The sequence below is a fragment of the Alosa pseudoharengus genome, unplaced genomic scaffold (genome assembly GCF_046254945.1).
Source record: "Alosa pseudoharengus isolate Yale_2024_CS ecotype anadromous, Long Island Sound unplaced genomic scaffold, YU_APseudo_1.1 YU_APseudo_1.1_scf_13, whole genome shotgun sequence".
Lineage (NCBI taxonomy): Eukaryota > Metazoa > Chordata > Actinopteri > Clupeiformes > Clupeidae > Alosa > Alosa pseudoharengus.
Genome location: NW_027468598.1, coordinates 23,625,289 through 23,645,367, shown reverse-complemented (window position 1 = coordinate 23,645,367; position 20,079 = coordinate 23,625,289). Strand labels below are relative to the sequence as shown.

At 40.0% G+C, this 20,079-nt stretch overlaps 2 protein-coding genes across 4 annotated transcripts; both read left to right on the top strand.

The window, feature by feature from the left end:
* Positions 1-104: 104 nt before the first annotated feature.
* LOC143121916 (rho-related GTP-binding protein RhoG-like) lies at positions 105-2,688 on the top strand. Of its 3 annotated transcripts, none has more exons than XM_076282598.1 (2): positions 105-226; positions 1,715-2,688. In XM_076282598.1, exon 2 carries the CDS (start codon positions 1,741-1,743, stop codon positions 2,314-2,316), a length of 576 nt encoding a protein of 191 aa, XP_076138713.1. In that variant the 5' UTR covers positions 105-226; positions 1,715-1,740; the 3' UTR covers positions 2,317-2,688. The 3 variants fall into 3 exon arrangements, with proteins under 3 accessions (XP_076138713.1, XP_076138712.1, XP_076138714.1); XM_076282597.1 differs by having other exon boundaries at positions 105-235; XM_076282599.1 differs by lacking the exon at positions 105-226 and adding an exon at positions 297-421.
* A 4,364-nt stretch (positions 2,689-7,052) lies between these two features.
* chrna10a (cholinergic receptor, nicotinic, alpha 10a) lies at positions 7,053-14,747 on the top strand. The gene is made up of 5 exons (XM_076282596.1): positions 7,053-7,585; positions 10,825-10,970; positions 11,250-11,404; positions 12,682-13,214; positions 13,368-14,747. Exons 1-5 carry the CDS (start codon positions 7,498-7,500, stop codon positions 14,072-14,074), a joined length of 1,629 nt encoding a protein of 542 aa, XP_076138711.1. The 5' UTR covers positions 7,053-7,497; the 3' UTR covers positions 14,075-14,747.
* The last annotated feature ends 5,332 nt before the right edge of the window (positions 14,748-20,079 follow it).

The window sequence follows — 20,079 nt, the reverse complement described above, 5'->3', positions numbered from 1 at the left end:
TGATCTCAACATGAACTTTTTAGACATCGGTGGGATTGACAGTGTTGAAATAGTCCAGCCCAACAGTTAACCCGCTTAGTCAATACATTTGAGCGTGGGCTAATATAGGCAACTGTTTGTGTTTTACTTCCTCTTTGTGAACTGCACTAACTTCCTTCAAAGCGTCCTCTCCTACTTTTCAACTTGGACGACGCTACACTGGTCAAGGGCTTTCGCTGGATAAAGAGTATGTTTGGTGAGCTTTTATTATTTATTGTGTTAAACAGAGTTTGTGTTTGTAGTGAGGCTACTTAAAGTTGCACAGAGAAGAGCAGCCAAGGCAATGGGTTGAGTGACAGGTCCGCTACTTCTGTGTCAAGGCGAATGTCACCACCCTGATAACTCAACCATGATCGCAGTGCGTAGATTTTCAACACTTCGTGTGAGTCATGAATTCCAAAAGATTTAGTTTATATCGCAATATGTTATTGACAAGGTGTTATTTATTGTAGATCACATTTGTTTGGAAATTTTGTGATTCTAATTCACTACATATTTGCTTTTTTTTTTTTTACGCGCGCATCTGTTTTCCGCTCGACGAACCTGCTCGGTTCATAGATTCCGACAGTTTTATCTGACTGTCTGTCAACTGCAAGTAGGATTCATGATTTTGCTATTCTGCACATAGCTTAGGCTACTGTGTGTGTGTGTGTGTGTGTGTGTGTGTGTGTGTAGGGTAAAACTACTAGGTCTACATTAGTGTGATATCATCTTTATAAAGATTTAAAATGTTTAAAACTTTTCGTATCTTATCTCCTTTTGTCAATATCCGTGCTACTTTCCCTCTGAGAAAACGGGAAGTATAGGCAAAGTCTGTGCAATAGGTTCCGCGTGACTCATGGGTACATTAAGAGATACCAGTAAATCCTTAAAAGGTTACATTAATAGTCAATATTCTAGTGATACCACCAGGGTAAATTACCCAGATGGTATGAACTGGGTTCAAGGTCAAGACTCAATCTCTCTAATCAGTTGCTGCATTGTTTCGTTGCATCATGTTAATCTAGTGATTTAATTTGTTTTATGACAGGAGTGGGGATTATAGAAAAAAAAAGTCAGATGACTTATGAATAGTCCTATATGTTTTAATTTACTAATATACCTTCCTATGATGTAATCACACATCTATTTTGTCATCTAAACACTGGTAATGATTGCTCAATTATCCTTCATGGATTCAGAATGTTGAATAAATACAGAAGTAATTACACAAGACTCAGATACCGGTTAACGCCAGTTCTGAGAGAGTAGTCTTAGTGAAAATAGCTAGGTCTTGCCACAGCACTATAAATATACTTAGGCTAGACGAAGGCAGTACAGTAAAAGCTGGGGTGTGAATAGTGTGAGATGACTGCTGTGTATAGAATGTGAGAATTATTACAACCACCAAGTGTTTTGGTGTCTAATGTTGCACTCTGTGTTTCTATACACGTTTCAGCATCTCTTAGTGAACGTTTAAGCTTTTTTGAATTTTACCATCTGCATCAGTTGAACACTAAACCTTTGAACAAGATGGATTTTAACTGGTATCTCACTCTGAAAATCTATTTAACAGCGTCTCTAATCTAGATAACATTTTGGAAACAGACTATTCAGTATTATAAACATGAACATCCACAGATAACTCTTTGGAAACGTTGTATGTGACATGCCTTCTGTCTGTCCTCTGCTGCAGGTGCATAAAGCAGTGAAGGTGCCAACATGCAGAGTATAAAGTGTGTGGTGGTCGGAGACGGAGCTGTCGGAAAAACTTGTCTCCTCATTTCCTACACAACCAACGCCTTCCCCAGCGAGTACATCCCTACCGTGTTTGACAACTACAGCTCCCAGGTGACCGTGGACAGTAGGACTATTAGTCTGAACTTGTGGGACACTGCCGGCCAGGAGGAGTATGACCGCCTCCGCACCCTTTCCTACCCACAGACGAACGTCTTCGTCATCTGCTTCTCTATCGCAAGCCCGCCTTCCTATGAGAATGTCAAGCACAAGTGGCACCCCGAGGTGACGCACCACTGCCCCAACACCCCCATCCTGCTGGTGGGCACCAAGAAGGATCTGCGGAATGACCCCGAGATCCAGAAGAAGCTGAAGGATCAGAACCAGACTACTGTCACCCTACAGCAGGGCCAGGCGCTGGCCCGACAAATCCAGGCCATCAAGTACCTGGAGTGCTCGGCTCTTAACCAAGATGGCATAAAGGAGGTGTTTGCAGAGGCTGTGCGTGCTTTCCTCAATCCACAGCCAACTACTGCCAAGAAACCATGTGTGCTGTTGTAGATGAATCCAAGAGCATGCCTGTCACTGTAAAAAACTTGTTTGATATTACTTAATAATCTGCTATACTCAACAAATTGTGTCTCTCAGAATTCAAATTGGTGCAATTTTGCAAAAAAAATATAGGCCTATCAAAGAACTGGATTATGAATCATACTAAGCAGTTTCAGTATGGAGTTTATTATATTGTATGTGTTTTATTGATGTATTAATTTAATGATCCACTCAGCTGTGAAACCTATCTAACTTACTGAGATATTTGTGCTTTTTTATTCATAGTGGTGGCTAGTGATTTTGACAAAGGAATTGTCAGTCCAATAACTTCTTCCTGGAAATGTCTGGAAATGTTTTGTTTTAAACAGTTTATGTCTGAAAGATTGCTATGTCAGTCCTCTTTGTTTGGAGTGTTGCAGTTCTTTCATAGTTGACACCACTTGTACATCATTACTCTTAACTCTTAACCTTGTTATCTATGTCTGAATACATACCTTCTCCATTCAACTGTCAACCAGACTGTCTGCACATGATAAAACTGATGATTTTTATATTTCTACTGTAGCCTATGTTAAATGCAAAATAATGCTAAATCTGGACTAATACGAGTTAACGTGATTAGACGATGATGTGTAGTTGTATCTCAGCAGTTAACATTGGACAGTAGTTAAAACTTTTATTTAAATAGTTGGTTAAGAGTGTGGTTTTATGCTATTTGGGAAGTGTTGGTGCATCTCTATGCTATAGTATCCCTGTTTTGAATTTTGAGGTGTGCATAAGGTTCCATACAAAAGAGGAAACAAAGAAGAGTCACTTCTGATAAGCTGTGCTGATTTTCCTATCAGAGTCATTAGTCAGCATGAGAGAAAGAAACAGAGGGAGGGAGACAGAGTGTGTGAGAGAGAGAGGGAGAGAGGGAGCACGCATGCACAAAAAAGGGAACCTGTCATTTACTTCCTTCTACAAAATCCACAGCTATTTTAACTGGGGATTTCATTTTTCTCTCTGTGTCTTTCTCTCTCACACTCACACATGCAAACTCAGTGTTTTGTTCTTCCCGTCCTCTCCAGTTGTGTAACCCTGTCGAGAATTCTTTACCAACATTTGCTGTCTTGGAATTTCCAGACCTCAGGCCTAGAGATAGAAGGGAGAGTTATGTGAGTCTGAAATCAAGGCGACTTTGTTCTCTCTCTCCTCTCAACAATCTGTCTAGAATGTAACTTAGACCTTAAAAAAGTAAAGGCGGGAGTTCAGATGATGATTGCAAGTTGAGTCTGTCTGTCATATAGGAATTGGAATTTAAACCATCCACAACTAATGCTTTTTTTTACCACTTTTTAAACAAACTCTATTCATAAACTATTGATATAATTCATGAAAACATTTATAAAATGTATGAATACAATATCCATATCGCTTTTGTTACAGGCTGACCAGAGAAAGGGCATTATTTTATAACTGTCTAGGTGCCTGCAGGGCACCATTCTTCCATGATACCACATGCCTCATGGAAATATCCTGCTTCTTTAAATAACTCCTCTTTATGTTTTTCCCTGTGCACAAAAAAAGTGAAGCTTTACAAACCCTGAGCCCTAAGTGTAAGTAGTAGAGATACCGTGAGGCCAGTACCTCTTCTCCATTTCCCGGGGATTCATTTGATAGTTAAATTATCCTCTGGTCTGTCAAGAGGGTTGTTAGGTATCATTCACAGCCAAAACCGCCTGCCATGTCACATCCACCTTCGTCAGAGGGATCATTTGACAGTGAAATCACCAGCCTTTGCTGCCGGGCAGCACAAACAACCAAACTAACAGATTAGGCTTTGTTAGGATATCCTAAAACTTTGACTACACTATGAGTATCAAAGGCGTTGACTGTCTCAGGTGTAGAGCGGGGATACACATGAGGATAGTTGAAACAACTGCATATAGCTTATTCTGAGCAGTGCCAAGCAAAGGGGGTTTAGTGTTTGCCGCTCTTTGTTTATTGGGATAATGGAGTGTAGTAGATTGGGCTAGTGTGGGTGCAAAGCAGATGTTTATTGTGAGTTTGGAAGCTATCCGTATATTTTCACTTCTCCACTTCTATGTGAGAAACAAGACGAGACATTTTTAATCTTAGACATTTATGTGCCTACTAACAAAGAAATGGAAGCCACCACACCAGGTTCATTTATTTTTGCTGGAGACACTCTTACTCTTGAAGTTCAAACATAATAGAATGACCTCAGGGGTGGTGGTGTGAGTGGCCTGAATCAACCAAGGCCTTAAAATTTCACTTTCATCTTACTATAATTAATCCTACATTAGTCAGTGTGTTGCACAGTTCACCATTGAACTATCCGCTTTCCGAATCAACTAGGCCAACTCATTAAATTCTCTAGTATGTGTTTTCACACTTATGCGGCTTATATATTGAAATAATTAAATACACTGAGAGCGAAACTGACCACCTTCAGTGCCAGAAATAGCTTTTGTCCTTGTGTTGCTTGAGCTGAGTTGAACCTACAGTACATGGTAGGCTATACAAGCCACTGATGAAAATTTACTTTTTCTCTGAACAAGAAAATTTTCTTCAGCCCGCATATTCTAGTATATTAGTTAGGGCGGTGCCTCTGTAGTGTGTCTTGAGACCAGAGCAGGAAATCGTGGTTCCTATGGGACACTGGTACGAGCCCTAAATGTGTAAACAAAACAGGAGTTTCCTTCAAGCTGGACGGCAGTGGTTTTAGTAACACCCAGTAGAGTACATCTGTTTATGATCAAAAAGTGTCTCCCCACCCTGCAAGAATGCAATGCATGTACGGTAAATCACTGTGAAATCTGCAATGTAGTGGTACTGTTGGTATCCAGGCTGATTAGTCAGTGCAAGATTAGTCAATGCAATGCACATTTTTAGGCAAAGCCAGGTTTATCAGTAATGTATGGCTATGTTTTCTGTTGCAATACAATCATTTGTGTGTGGGAGGGGTTTTATTTAAAAGGTTTGCATTATACATAAATCAGATTTCCTTCTCAGCCCAATACAGCACAAAAAGTATGAACACTGCTGTAGGCGTATTAGGTTTTAATCAAAACTGTTTAGACATTCCTACTGATTCTGTCCAGTCTTAAAGATAAACTCTTGTCTTCTCACACTGGAAGAATGTTTTATCACTATGTCGTCATGTAACACACCGTTCCAAACAGGTAGTGACTGCATAGCTTAATCAAACTCTGATTAGGGGGCATGGGATTGAAGATTTTAATCTTTGGCCTCCCTCCACTTAAAGGGTCATCAAATCTATTGACATTTGACCACCAGTGGGTGCTATGTCAAAACACTTTCCATGTATCTATATAGCATGTTCAGTTACAGACTTTTGTCACTGTCATGTTCAACAGACAGGTTGAAGAGGTCCTTTGTCCCCAGGGTCATCCAACTTTTCAACGCCACACAAAAGGAGAGGAGAAATTGACTTTTCAGCATGAGCCTGTCCTCTCTCTGTCCCCATCATATCACGGTGTCTGCTGTCCATCTGACTGCATGTCTTACAGGCTATATTAGCCCATCTACACAATCTGGACTGTGGTCATAACATTTACACCTGTTGCTTCTACAATCTTTCTCTTTATAACTTACTTTTTTGTTATTCTATTGTTCTATAGGCTATATTATCTTTTTTATTTGTCAAGCAATTATATTATGTTTACATTATTGTCTATTTATAGTCATAGTATTTAACAACAGTCTAGGTTATTGCACTGTTCAAATCCCTGCACTGTTCACTTTTGCACTACCATTACACAGACTATAGCACCTTATCATGGTCAATGCATCACCGGGTCAGTCTATACCAGACCTAATCACTTCATTACTTTTTACATTTCTGTGAGTGATTTTTATGTATGTGAGGTATATGTGTGTATGTGTGGTGTGTTTTGGTTGTATAAGCATGCCTAAAATTTCCCTCGGGATGAATAAACTAGATATATCTATCTATTAAGAGTAAGATTGTTTCAATTGTATACACATTTTGCTATAGTGCCATTTTTTCTGTTACACAATCATTGTTTGGTGTAACACACAGACCAACATATCTAAATGATGATCATGGCTTTTATACCTTTACAATAATGGCTTCACACTTATTTTGATGATAACCAGACTTATAATTGATGTTAACCTGGAATAATGCTAAAACTATGTTGACGATGTTAACCTGGTATAGCTGATACTGCACTATATTGTTCCGAAACAAACATGAGACCCTGTTGTCAGTTTTCAGCGAATTTGGCACCCCAGTAGCACTGGCCGAATACCCTGTACATTGAAAATAGAAGGAAAGTAAGTAATTTCCTATTATATGTTGTGTTACTTTAACAGAGAGTGGAATACTTTACAAACTGATGAGCAGTGTTGGGCAAGTTACTGAAAATTAGTAATTAGTTACAGTTACTAGTTACTTCTTTCAAAAGTAATTCAATTACGTTACCAATTACTGTATATCAAAAGTAATTAGTTACTAGAGAAAGTAACTTTTGAGTTACTTTTAAGTCTGCTTTTAAAATGTCAATATGAACAGTACTGAACAGTCACCCACACAATAAACCTAATTTTTGGACCTATTTATTGTAGTTTCAACGGCCCTTCAAATCAATAGCCTTGTGTATGAGTTCTTAAACTTTTTCCGACCACAAAACATTCTACAATGCATGGCCTCCCTGACCTTGTTTTGCGCCACCCTCACCATCTAGGTAGTTTGATAGATATGTACAGTACACTGCCTACTGCTTGCCTTCTACTAGTATGCATGGTGGTGCACTGACACTGAATTCTGCAATATAGTAATAAGTTATTATTATCATTATTATTGCAATCCTTCTGTAGGCTACATGGAATTCGTTCAATGGGATGTAATGTGAAACAATGTTAAATGGCCTATTTTCAAAGCAGTTATTGTCTGCTCACACACACATTACCTTAGGTTATCGTCATCCTGCTTTGAACACAGTTGTATTATATAGCATTTTAAGCACCACCAGTTTGGGAAAAGCCTTCGCTGCACAAGTGCTGACCTACCGAAATAAGTTTTAATGCATCCGAGAGTTTGGGATTGTCGCGCACTATGCAGAAGGTTACTCTTCATCTGATAAGGTGTTCCAGAGAGAAGTTGCATGTTCCGTCGCAGACAAATGAATCCATAACACCATGGACGTCAATTCCGATGTAAACATAGCCTACTGTGCAAATAACTCAAGTCACTGTTATGTAGGCTATTTGGAGGTTTCTTTATCTGGTAAGTGAAATCTGCATTTTCCTCTCGAGTTAAACGTGTGCTTGCTTGTGCCAAGGCTATATATAGGCTACCGTAGCCTATGTGTGTTGTGGCGTGGCTATGTTGTAAGAATGAGAAATTGATATAACCAGGCTTTTGCGCAATAGGCGAAAAAGAGCGGAGATAAACAACAATGCGCTTTTACTGTAGTGGAGCTTACGAGATGGAAACGAAAGGGAAAAGGCTTTTAAGATGCCCATTTAAATTGTAGCGTAATGCACTCTTGTGTGTTTTAGCATAAATCCGAAATATGGAGGAATGTGAGGAGGCTCCTATTAACTGTAGCCTAAAGAATGCATCTGCAATCTAAACATGAAACACAATCGCTGGAAACACAGCTAAGGTCGGGAGACAAAGCAGCAAATGTGCATCTTGTCTGCAGTCGTTCATTCAAGATCAACAGAGTAACGCAAGTAACGAACTCTTTGAAATTTCAGTAATTGTAATTGCATTACTGGATTTACAAAAATACTTCGTTACATGCTCGTTACCACTAAAAGTAGTGGAATTACAGTAACGCATTACTTTGTAACGCATTACTCCCAACACTGCTGATGAGACCAATGACGAAAAGCTACAGGGAGATGTGTGGCCTTTAGTCATTATTTTAATTTCAGTCATACTTGACATATTTCCCCTTGAATTTCCCCTTGGTGATCAATAAAGTATCTATCTATCTATCTATCTATCTATCTATCTATCTATCTATCTATCTATCTACAACAAGCAACTACTCTGAAACTGTTCTGTATCCTTTAGGTTATTATTTCCCAGAAATGTAAGTCTTTTACTCTGTGTGAACAGGGTATCACACTTTGTCCCCCACACATGTTGTAGTAGGTTATTAGCAGCCTATCTAGACTATACCATTGATGACTCCGCTTCCTCTCAAGTAATAATTGAAAATGGATTATGCAGCGCTACCCCGTGGTTATGAATTGCAGGTGCAGGTAATGTAGTGACAGCTGTTTGTTAAAAATGAATAGTAGCTATAAGTCTGCAGTACTCCTTCGTTTGACAAACCTTTGGCTGTCGAGATTAGCCTATATGTGAACAATTTCATAAATCTCACTGAAAAGGACTATACAGTATGGTTACTATTGTCCTCGATTTCCATGAAAATTGTGCTTTTCTTGACGCTGAGTAAGAAAGACATATGCTATTGAATAGGCTACACGCTGTTTTGATTCTGAGAGATGCGTCCTTTTGAGGTCTCTACTCTAGACGTGCAGAACAGATGGGGCTCGCGTTTTTACAAGTCTGTCCTCTCAGTCTGTCACTGAACTTGAGTAGCCTACAGTCATGTGACGTCCCGATTAAACGATGCTGTGCTGCTTTCTCCTAGTCCGTCCTGCGCTTGGCAAGCCTGGCTGTTACCTATAGGCTATCTGTGGGAACATTTAACTCTTAAACTAGAATTGTAACCGCATGCAGTCGAGGAGTAATTTCCAAAAAGATGAAGCCTCGTGGAATATATGCACTTCTTCTTCTCTTGTTTTCCGTGCATTTTATACCAGGTAATAGGCCTACATTATGCCAACTATCTCTTAACTGCTACACGTATTTGTTAGCCTAAAATGATGCAGTTAACAGATGGTTTCACAGAGTTTTCATTGTTGTTCTTTGTGCAATAGCAATATGCAAAACAATTGTAAAACACGTGTCAAAAAAAACTGTCAATTTGTAGACTATATCAGGATGTTTCACGCACGTTGCTTTGAGCATCTTCTAACCAAATTGCACTTAAACCCCCAGTTACATGATATCACCTTAAAATGTCATGTGGAAGTAGGCCTACATTGTATTTCATTCAATGTTGTTATTCACACAGAAATGATAAGTCTAGACACATTTAGTTGCTCTCACTGTTTTCTCAGGCACGTTCAGACGTTTTCAGTATTTGCTGCTCAGGGCTGATTAGAGTAATCCTCCTGCCTTTCTGGACTATTGAGGGCTTTACTGAGATGACAGAGCTCTGTGAACATCTGGCCTGCCCCAATCCTCCTATCCTCAAAGAGTAGCCTACTACAAACGGATGCTAGTTGTTCACGTTAGAATAATCAGTTTTCACATGGCGTTTCACATTCATTTATTTGGTGACAGGTGACAGTTTTAATATGTGTGAATGATACATCCTTGCAGGGAATCGGACATGATGGAATTGTCAGCATTTTCAAATGCACCATCCTTGAATTTAATCATATTTAAAATATCCACGTGTTTATACAATACATGTTTTTTGTATAGGCCTACATATATTTTATAGCAGATGTTATATTCATATATGTGATCAGAGAGACCAAAAGGAAGGCTATATCTACTTGCTAGTGATGGCAGCTTTACTTTATCTTTTGTTTGCTATAGCCTCAAATGGTTGGTAATCTACCAGCGTAGACCTTTCTGCTCGGGCCATCTGGCACAATAATATGCTTTCTATGTCAGTACAAGGCACGGGCATTTCTTGAAAAAACAAACAATGCTTTGATGGAAAAAATGCTTTGCCGTCCATCCAAAATAGTAATGATATTTCCTGAGGAATGGAGTCTTCTTACTTTTCAGGATGTTGTGTTTTCACAGTCTTAGTAGTTCTTGTCATTCCATGAAAAGATCCAACAAATTTTCAACAAAATATATCAATAGTTACTACATCTAAAAATGTGATAGCAGATCACACTGTGATCTATGGTGAAGTGATGACATTCAGGACCTCTGGAAAAACTTTCACTTATCATATTTTTGTGTGTAAAATGCCAACTTGAAAAGCGGTTCTTGGGACTCCAATGGTGGTTTAGTATAGTATAGTATAAGTATATATACTCTTTTGATCACGTGAGGGAAATTTGGTCTCTGCATTTTATCCCAATCCATGAATTAGTGAAACACACTCAGCACACAGTGAACACACAGTGAGGTGAAGCACACACTAATCCTGGCGCAGTGAGCTGCCTACAACAACAGCGGCGCTCGGGGAACAGTGAGGGGGTCAGGGTTCGAACCGGCAACCCTCCGGTTACAAGTCGAAGCGCTAACCAGTAGGCCACGGCTGCCCCACTTTTCTTACTCACTTATTAAAACAATCTTTAATATTCCTAATAGAATATCTTTATTTCCAAAATACAAATTATTATTTTTTTAGACATGGCATATTTTAAAATGTGATTTCTTACTATGTCTCTCTGTCTCTGACTGTTGTATCATAGCCTGTCGGAGTGCCCATACAAGTTATGCTCAGAAGCTTTTGAAGGATTTATTCAGTAACTACTCGAATGCTCTGCGGCCGGTGGAAGACACAGGAGACATCCTGAATGTCACCCTTCAGATCACCCTGTCACAGATCATCGATATGGTAACATTGTAATAATTATTGTGATAATAATGTCATCAGGTCCAAGGCTTCAGATGATCAGGACAGAGTCAATGCTTGCAATATACTGCAATTAATTAAACTCATTTCATAAAATTAATAATAGGTAGTTGTAATCCCCCAAGACATATATACACATATGTGCAACAAAATGTAAAATGCATTATTTAATACATGCACACAGAATGTAATCCTTATCAGGACGATGGAATTTGTCCTGATACATTTCATATTTCACATTTTATATCCCTTCTTTTTCAGGATGAACGTAACCAGATTCTCACAGCGTATCTATGGATACGACAGGTGTGGATAGATGTGCACCTAAGGTGGAATAAAGATGATTATGATGGACTCGATACCATCCGTATACCTAGTAGTTATGTATGGAGACCTGATATAGTCCTATATAACAAGTAGGTAAGAATGGTATTGATTTTGTCAGTTGGCAACATATTCCTCCTTAATACTGGCAGAGAACTTTCACTCTCGGGAAACTTCCGGTTTCTGAACTGGTTGCTGTTCCTTCTCTAGTTCCATGTGAGGGCGCTCGCGGGCGAGTGCAGAATGAATGGAGGTCTATGGAGCTGTACCCCTCAAAATCCACTTTTCTCAGGATATAATTTTTTGTCTAGTAATTTGAATTTTGTATTTGAAAGGGGAGGCAAAGGAAATACACACTGCAGATTATGATATTTCGCTTATAGTCGCTTATTTATTCTAAAAACCCTTCAAAAGTGCCAGTGAGTCATTCATTAGCAGAATGTGTTATGGGCAACAACTATCCAACCTGTAAGAAATCTAAGGACATAAATACTCGTTCATTCAACTTTTGACCTATAATCCATATTGAACTTGCAGAAACTACAATAAAATCTGCAATTTATCAACGACAATGCAGGCGAAAGAGACAAATTTAGCCATCTAGAGACCCCCATTCATTTTGGACTTGCCCGCAATCACCCCCAGTGGAACTCTGGTGGAACTGCAACCAAATTCACTACAATGGGGCTTAATAGGGCCTGGGCCTGGGCCTTAAAAGGTACAGGAGCACTTTAGTGGGTTTACTCATGGAAGACCCATATCTATTTTTATATCAAAGACTTTAGTATGGCTCTTCTTCATGGGGATTAACAGTGTACTGGTGAAAATGTGAAAAAGCTGGTCTAAAGCTAAAACATTAGATTAGTATCATGCCATACTGTACAGAAAGGGTTTTCATATGGCACATGTAATAGACTACAGGTAATGTTTCGGGATACTTAAAGGAACCGTATGTAAGAAATATATTTAAATTAATCATAAAATGGCCCTGATATGTCACTAGACATTAAGAATTCATGTTCATTTCAAATACTTATATCACTGACAACAGTAGTCCGGTCAAGATATTGTCATTTAAAAAGTGAAGTTGCAGCCCTCAACTGATGTTGATGTTGTGTTTTGTCATGTCATGTTGTGTTTTGGCCTGATGCGCCACCCTCTACCTATCTACTAATCACAAAGTCAGTAGTGTTTCGGCATCTGGATTTGCAACCTCAAGTCAGGGGGGAGGGGAAGGGGATACACCACTCTACAGTAATTTGGAAGTGATTGCAGTACCAGTTTTGGCCACAATCTTACATATGGTTCCTTTAAAGAATCCCTGTTGTCGTCCTTGACAGTATTTCATCCCTTTCTTTCTGTAATGCAGTGCGGACCAACATTTTACGGGCTCAATGGACACTAATGTGGTGATTCGACATGATGGTCAGATCATGTGGGATTCCCCTGCAATCACCAAGAGCTCCTGCAAAGTGGATGTCTCCTTCTTCCCCTTTGATGCGCAGCAATGCCGCTTAACCTACGGCTCCTGGACATACAATGGCAATCAGCTGGACCTGCTGAATGCAATGGAAACAGCTGACTTGGCCGACTTGGTAGATAACGTGGAATGGGAAGTGCTCGGTATGCCTGCGAAAAAGAGTGTGGTTCTGTATGGATGCTGTGCAGACCCTTATCCAGATGTTACCTATACTTTGAAACTCAAACGCCGGGCGTCTTTCTACGTGTTTAACTTGCTCATCCCGTGTGTAATGATCTCATTCCTGGCACCGTTGGGCTTTTACCTACCCGCTGATTCAGGGGAGAAGGTATCTCTGGGTGTAACAGTGATGCTGGCCCTCACTGTGTTCCAGCTTCTGGTTGCCGAAATTATGCCACCATCTGAAAATGTGCCTCTCATCGGTAACTTTTCATTTAGTACTTGGAAAACTTAATTGGAGGGTGTAAGTTGTTAGAATGTTTATGCTGCCATAAATAAATGCCATAAGTTCAGTCAATTGTTTATTTGTATTTTTTTAAATGCATCTCTGACTTTTTTTGTATACATTTCTATAGGGAAATACTACATAGCCACAATGACCATGATAACAGCGTCCACAGCCTTGACCATCTTCATAATGAACATTCACCACTGTGGCCCGGAGGCGAAGCCAGTTCCCAGGTGGGCCAAGAAGTTCATCCTGCAGTACTTGGCCCGCATCTGCTTCGTGTTCGAGGTGGGCGAGAACTGCATGATGCCCCAGCCTGAGAGACTGGAACCTCCGCTGGACAAGAGCGCCGCTGACTGCAGGATGAATGGCCAGGCGGGCAGAGAGAGCATCGTGAGGGTGGAGAGGCCACAAGACGAGATGTCCCAGAAGATCCTGGAGCAGGACGAGGACGGCGACCAAGTCCTGAGCCCCGCTGGCTCCATAGGTAGGAATCCCACCAACCGCTACACGGCGTGGAGGAACGGAGTGTTCATGAGCATGGACTGTGGCGACAGCGCTGAGGGGGCCCCAAGGCGAGCGCGATGCAACGAGCTGGGATTCGAGAGAGGCGAAGGGAAGGAGGCGCAGTTTAAGAGCAAGTGTGTGTGTGAGCAGCAGGAACTGCAGAGGAATATTGAGTACATTGCCAACTGCTACCGAGACCAGAGGGCTACCCAGAGGCGGACCGGTGAGTGGAAGAAAGTCGCCAAAGTGCTGGACCGCTTCTTCATGTGGATCTTCTTCATCATGGTGTTTCTGATGAGTCTGTTAATAATGGGCAAGGCCATCTAATAATAAAGATTACTCACACTGACGGAACACTGAATGGCAGATACACCTTTGGCCCAAAATACTGTATCAAATTGTATTTTGTAAATTTTAAAAAGTTATTACATATTGATGAGATCTATTGTTTTGTGGTTAAATTAATATATTCCAGGGATCTCTTCTTTCACCTCCATATTACCCACCAGATCACAGATTCAAATGACACTCTTTTAAATGACGCTGTAATGAGACATTAGTAGGCTAGTAATTATACGCTTATAGTAGATTTGTAGCCAACTTGTCCATGTGCATGTTACATTATTGCTCTTTGGTACCTATGGCTTGATTTATACAGCACATCTTAATGTACTGTTCCAGTTTTTGCTTGTTTGAGGTTTTTTGACTGTATGCCCTTACCTGCCTGGGCCAGAGTGGTGCTGCGGTTAGTGTCACCACTTAGCATGCAGTCGGCCCAGATTTGACTCCAGAATGCCATGAGGCTTTGTAATTGCTTTGGCTTTTTAACTTTACTTACCTATAAAGGTAGAGTATCTGATACCTGGATTCACATGACATCCAAACTGCCATACACAGGTTTCAATGGCTATTAGTCATATAGAAGTAGGCTAACTAAAAAAAAAGAAAAAAAAAGACTCAAAGTGAAAGGGGACAGAATTTACCATGCTTTGTAAATGTATTAAAATGATATGTTAGATTGACACTTAGCACTGAAACTTATTTATTTTAATTAAATTAACTTATGCCTAACCATTGACTCGGTCTTCTCCTTATTTATAATTATGCCAAGATTATCATCTAGTTATTATATGTGGCTAGACTTTATATGCAGTAAATAATTTAACATATTTAGTAGGTACAATATAGACAAGACTTAAAGGGAAACTTGGCAGGATTATTTCCCCCTCTGCTGGAGAAATTGTGCATTATGCTAGGCCTATTTCAAACTGTGGAAAAAGGTAACGATAAAGCACATGGATGTGTTTGCAAGCTAGCGAAACGGTTAGCATAAGTTCGGCCAGGGCCGTGGGAAGTGAGTTTTGGTTGGGGGTGCTGTAGTCAGGGGGGGGGTGTTACAAAAAGTTATTGTATTTTATTTAAACGCCTTTCTCTGTTAATGGACAACAGCATACTGGCATTGCATGACACACAGCACAGGCATACATCACTGTCAAGAACATTATGGCTACACTACAGAAAAAATGCGACAAAATGTCGCAAACCACAGATTGATACTAACGCAAACTAAGTAACCGTCTGCTATCTGACGCTACACTCATAAGGTAACAAAGTTGCTGTAGCCTTGCACCGAAATCGACGGTGAACACGAGAAATATAAAAATGTTGAACACCAACATTAATAAAACGTAATAATTATTGACGCTTCTGACATGGGTGTCAAAACAGGCTGACTATCGCACAGCATATTAGACAGAACCCATTGACTCAAAACATATGCATAACATAGGCCTACACAACGCAATATTCATATGCAAAACATATGCATAATATAGGCCTACATTAAATTGATCCACATATCACAAATATAGCCTACAACAAATGCTGACATCATAAACGCACAGTGTAGCCTTTAACCTACACTTTCAAAAAGAAGAGAAAGAACGCTCTGAGGCCACTGAAACAGGCACGCAAAGACACAGATGAATAAGTTAATCTACCTCGCTGAAGAGAGCTCTTGTTTGTGGATGGAGCTTACTTAATATCCATGCCACCTTTCACCGTGGTGCACCGAGACTCCCCGATAACACTATGCATCATTTTAAAGTGAAGATTGAGGCGGCCCGTGTTCAGCTCCTTGGGAAACTCACGGTAATATTCAGCTAGCCTACCTAATATGGCATATTGTCGTACCATAAAGCTAGCGTCATAGGATATCTCACTCAGGTTTGTTAATTTGTTTAGTTTTTGTTTAGATCTCCCAGGTCTAATGTAGGCCTAACATTTTTTAGTGCATAATAGAATAATAGACAGGGGGACGGAGAGCTTCTTTTTTTCTGATCGTGAGTGGTATGACATATAAATACCCGTGCTTTCCTGCAGGGGGTGCTGGCGCACCCCCAGCACCCCTACTTCCAGACCGTACGGCTATGAGTTCGGCAGAACAATGTGGATGTTACAAGGTAAGAGACACGATTTAAAACGAGTTTCTTGTTTCTCACTTCTCTTTCCGGTAGTCTCAATGTTGCAAGGTTTGTTTTCCGCCTGGGGACGCTAGGGGCAGCGGGGAAAGTCACCATTTTCCCCGGAACAGCTCATTTAACCATCCAAATGATTTCTAAATGGGTTTAATAGGCTACATTGAGTTGCCAAGTTCCTCTTTAACTCTAAAGCAGGGGTGTCAAACTCATTTTGGTTCAGGGGCAACATACAGCCCATCTGATCTCAAGCGGGCCGGACCAGTGAAATAATTGCAAAACATCCTTTGACAAATCTCCAGCTTAGTTTTTTTCAGTAGGCTATTTACCCTTCAGCCTACATTTGTAGCCTACATAATCACAAGGGATATATTAGATTATTACACATTTATTCAGAGAGGCCAATGAAATTGAAATAAAATGCATTTCACTCTCATAAACAACTGGTTTATTTTTATAGTTGAGTGGATAGGCCTACATTTTTACATCTGACCACCTGAACCAACTCACCACACTAAACTCAAGTGGGAGCTATGAAGAAAGTTAACATCCTGCCTTAAGAATGTAAATGTGCAAATGTATGAAAAATAAAATGAATTTAACAAACATAAGTTAGCAGTGCATGAGCAATACGATCAACTGATACGATTAGGTTACATCAGATCAAACTAGAATTGCGGTTCCGAGGAACTGCAAGAGTGGGTTTGATCAGTGGCACGGAACTCGGCCTCATCCAAGGATTCCAACGGTACCTCATTTATGAAAATCAGGCACACGGATCAAAAGTTGTCTGCATTAACGCAACATCCAATAAGCTAAAACGCATAAATAACATGGTTGCTATGCTGGTTGCTATGGTGGTCGCTAGGTTGACATTACAGGGGTGGTTTCTAGGTTGTTGCTAGGGTAATTAGTTAGTTGCTAGTAAGCCATCTTAAGCTGACTGCATAAAGTGATTATTTTAAGAGATACATTTTCAAACCAGAACTGTGTATAGGTCATGGTTAAAAACGTATCAGAATCTCAGAAATAATCACGTAATGCAGCCAGTTTAAGATTTTTTAAGAAGTCAGATTTTTTAAAGGCAATCAAATTTCTGCTGACTCTCTTCTGGCTGCGGTTAAAGGCCAGCGCCTCCTGAGAGGCCTGAAGGGTCAGTTCTGAGGTTGTTGGCTGCTGGAACCGAAAAAAGGACTGCATTTTCTTAAAAGACAATGTGACTGAAGTGCGGGCAAAGTTTGCACAGAAATGTACGATTTTTCCCACCCTCATCGACCTCGTCATAAAACTTGTTTAAATGATCACACGACGCCTCCTTGCTGCTTTGTTGTCTACATCAGCATTTCTCAAACTTCTTTGACCTGAGGCCCAGTCAAGGCATACTTTGGGGTCATAGGGCCCACCTACATGAACCCACCCCCTCCTCCCAACCCCTATCAAATTGTAATGATATCACAATTATTATTTTTATACTATATTGCCTACATGCACTTCAAAACAGTCAATGTTTAAAGTGCTAAGATTGTTTACAAAAGTTTGTGAAAGCATGCACATCAGAGTACTGCTTTACTAATGTAAAATATAATTAGGCCTACACTAGTTTCATTGTTTTTGCATTGTTGCATGATTGATATGCTATTTAATTACATTTCATTTGAATGCCTGAATGTAAGAATTCAGGAAACACAATACCAGCTTTTAACATTTCTGTTGTTAGTTTATGTAAATCACATAACACATGAACTGTTTACATACTACTGATAGCCCATTACTGTACACAATAATACTGTGCCCATTCATTAACATATATTAAACATCAGGCGTCTTGTTTACACATTTAAACCATATTTGCACTTCGAATTTCGCTTCCAAACTGTAATAACTACATCTACAAAGTCTAAAGAAGATAACCATGTAGTCTGTTCATAGATAAGATCAATTTTGACAGAACTACAGACTTCGTGAAAGTAGCCTAGTAGTCCTACATAAAAGGCTCCATATTCACTTCATTGCAAAATCGCGGTTGGTCTGTTTACACACTAAAACCATATTTACACTTCGAAATTCGCTTCCAAATTGTAGTAACTACATCTACGAAGTCTAAGGAAGATAATCATGTAGTCTGTTCAACGATAAGATACATTTTGACAGAACTACAGACTTCGTGAAAGTAGCCTAGAAGCCCTACATAAAAGGCTCCATTAACTTCATTGCAAAATCGCGGTTGGTCTGTTTACACACTAAAACCATATTTACACTTCGAAATTCGCTTCCAAATTGTAGTAACTACATCTACGAAGTCTAAGGAAGATAACCTTGTAGTCTGTTCAACGATAAGATACATTTTGACAGAACTACAGACCTCGTAAAAGTAGTACCTAAAATTAGTGTGATAAATGGCCATCACGTAGCCTAAAGCATATAGCACTAGCATATGACAACAGCAAATAGCTAACGTTTACGTTAGCCTAACTTACTTATCGTTGACGTTGACCCGACACGTTTATAAGTTAGACCATAGACTGATAAGGACGTCCATCAAAATTCCGTGTGTATCCTATGTATCTTTCGTGCTGCTATCCTGTTGCCTTTTCCCTGTTGTTCCGGCAACAAGGTTTTTACGCGATATTTGCCACATCCCAGAGAGTTGTTGTTTGGTGGGTCAGGTGACGAGCCGTCGAATCACAGCACAGCACCCAGAATGCATTGCAACACACCGTCTAGAAGGGACTCAGCGTTAGGTGGGCTTTAAATAGCATACAGAACCTATAGTAATATAACGTTGTCTGTAAGCTCCACAGATTGTGGCAAGACAATTGAATTGATTGTGGACTTCTTGCTGGGCAACGATGAGTAACTTGATTAGTAATGCTGCGTGGATATGCATGATATCTGTATGAAAGTGTGTTTCTCAATGTAACAATCTATACAACTGTACACATGACTAAGTTCAAATGGAGCTAGCTGGGTATAGGACTGGGCTGAATGGATTGGTGAAATACTTTATTTATTTATTTTTTTAATGACCTATATGAACATGGTTTGGCTTTAAAAAAAAAAGGAGACAGCTACATGACCTTTACACTTAGTGCTGGCAAGGCATTGAACTGGGCTGAATGGATTTGGAAAATATATAAATATATTTTTTAATGACCTGTATCAACATGGTTTGGCTTTAAAAAAAAGATGAGACAGCGCTTCGCGCTGTCTCATCTTTTTTTACATTACCTTTACACTTAGTGCTGGCAAGGCATTGAACTGGGCTTCATTCAAGGATTCCAACGGTACCTCATTCATGAAAATCGGACATACGGGTCAAAAGTTACATGCACACACCTTCATATACACAGACAGCCCAGCCCAGCCCATTAGAGCTCTGCCAGGTGGCTTAGAACTCTTCCAGGTGCAAGCTTAAGCAATTAGAGCTGTGATGTCACAATCGAATTAGAATCCTTGAACATTCCGCCATTCATTTCAATGGGGCCCAAAAACGCCGAAAAACGGGAATACCGCGAAAACGACAAGTGCCAGCGACACGAAATCAACAAGCAAGTTACACCGGGTCGGGCCTGAATTTTTGGAGTTCGAACCGCGTCGATAGCTCAAACGGTCTAGGAGCAGTAGTTCGGCCAAAAAGTGGGTGAACAGGAATAATAAATAAACTAGAATTGCGGTTCCGAGGAACTGCAAGAGTGGGTTTGATCAGTGGCACGGAACTCGGCCTCATCCAAGGATTCCAACGGTACCTCATTTATGAAAATCGGGCACACGGATCAAAAGTTGTCTGCATTAACGCAACATCCAATAAGCTAAAACGCATAAATAACATGGTTGCTATGCTGGTGGTCGCTAGGT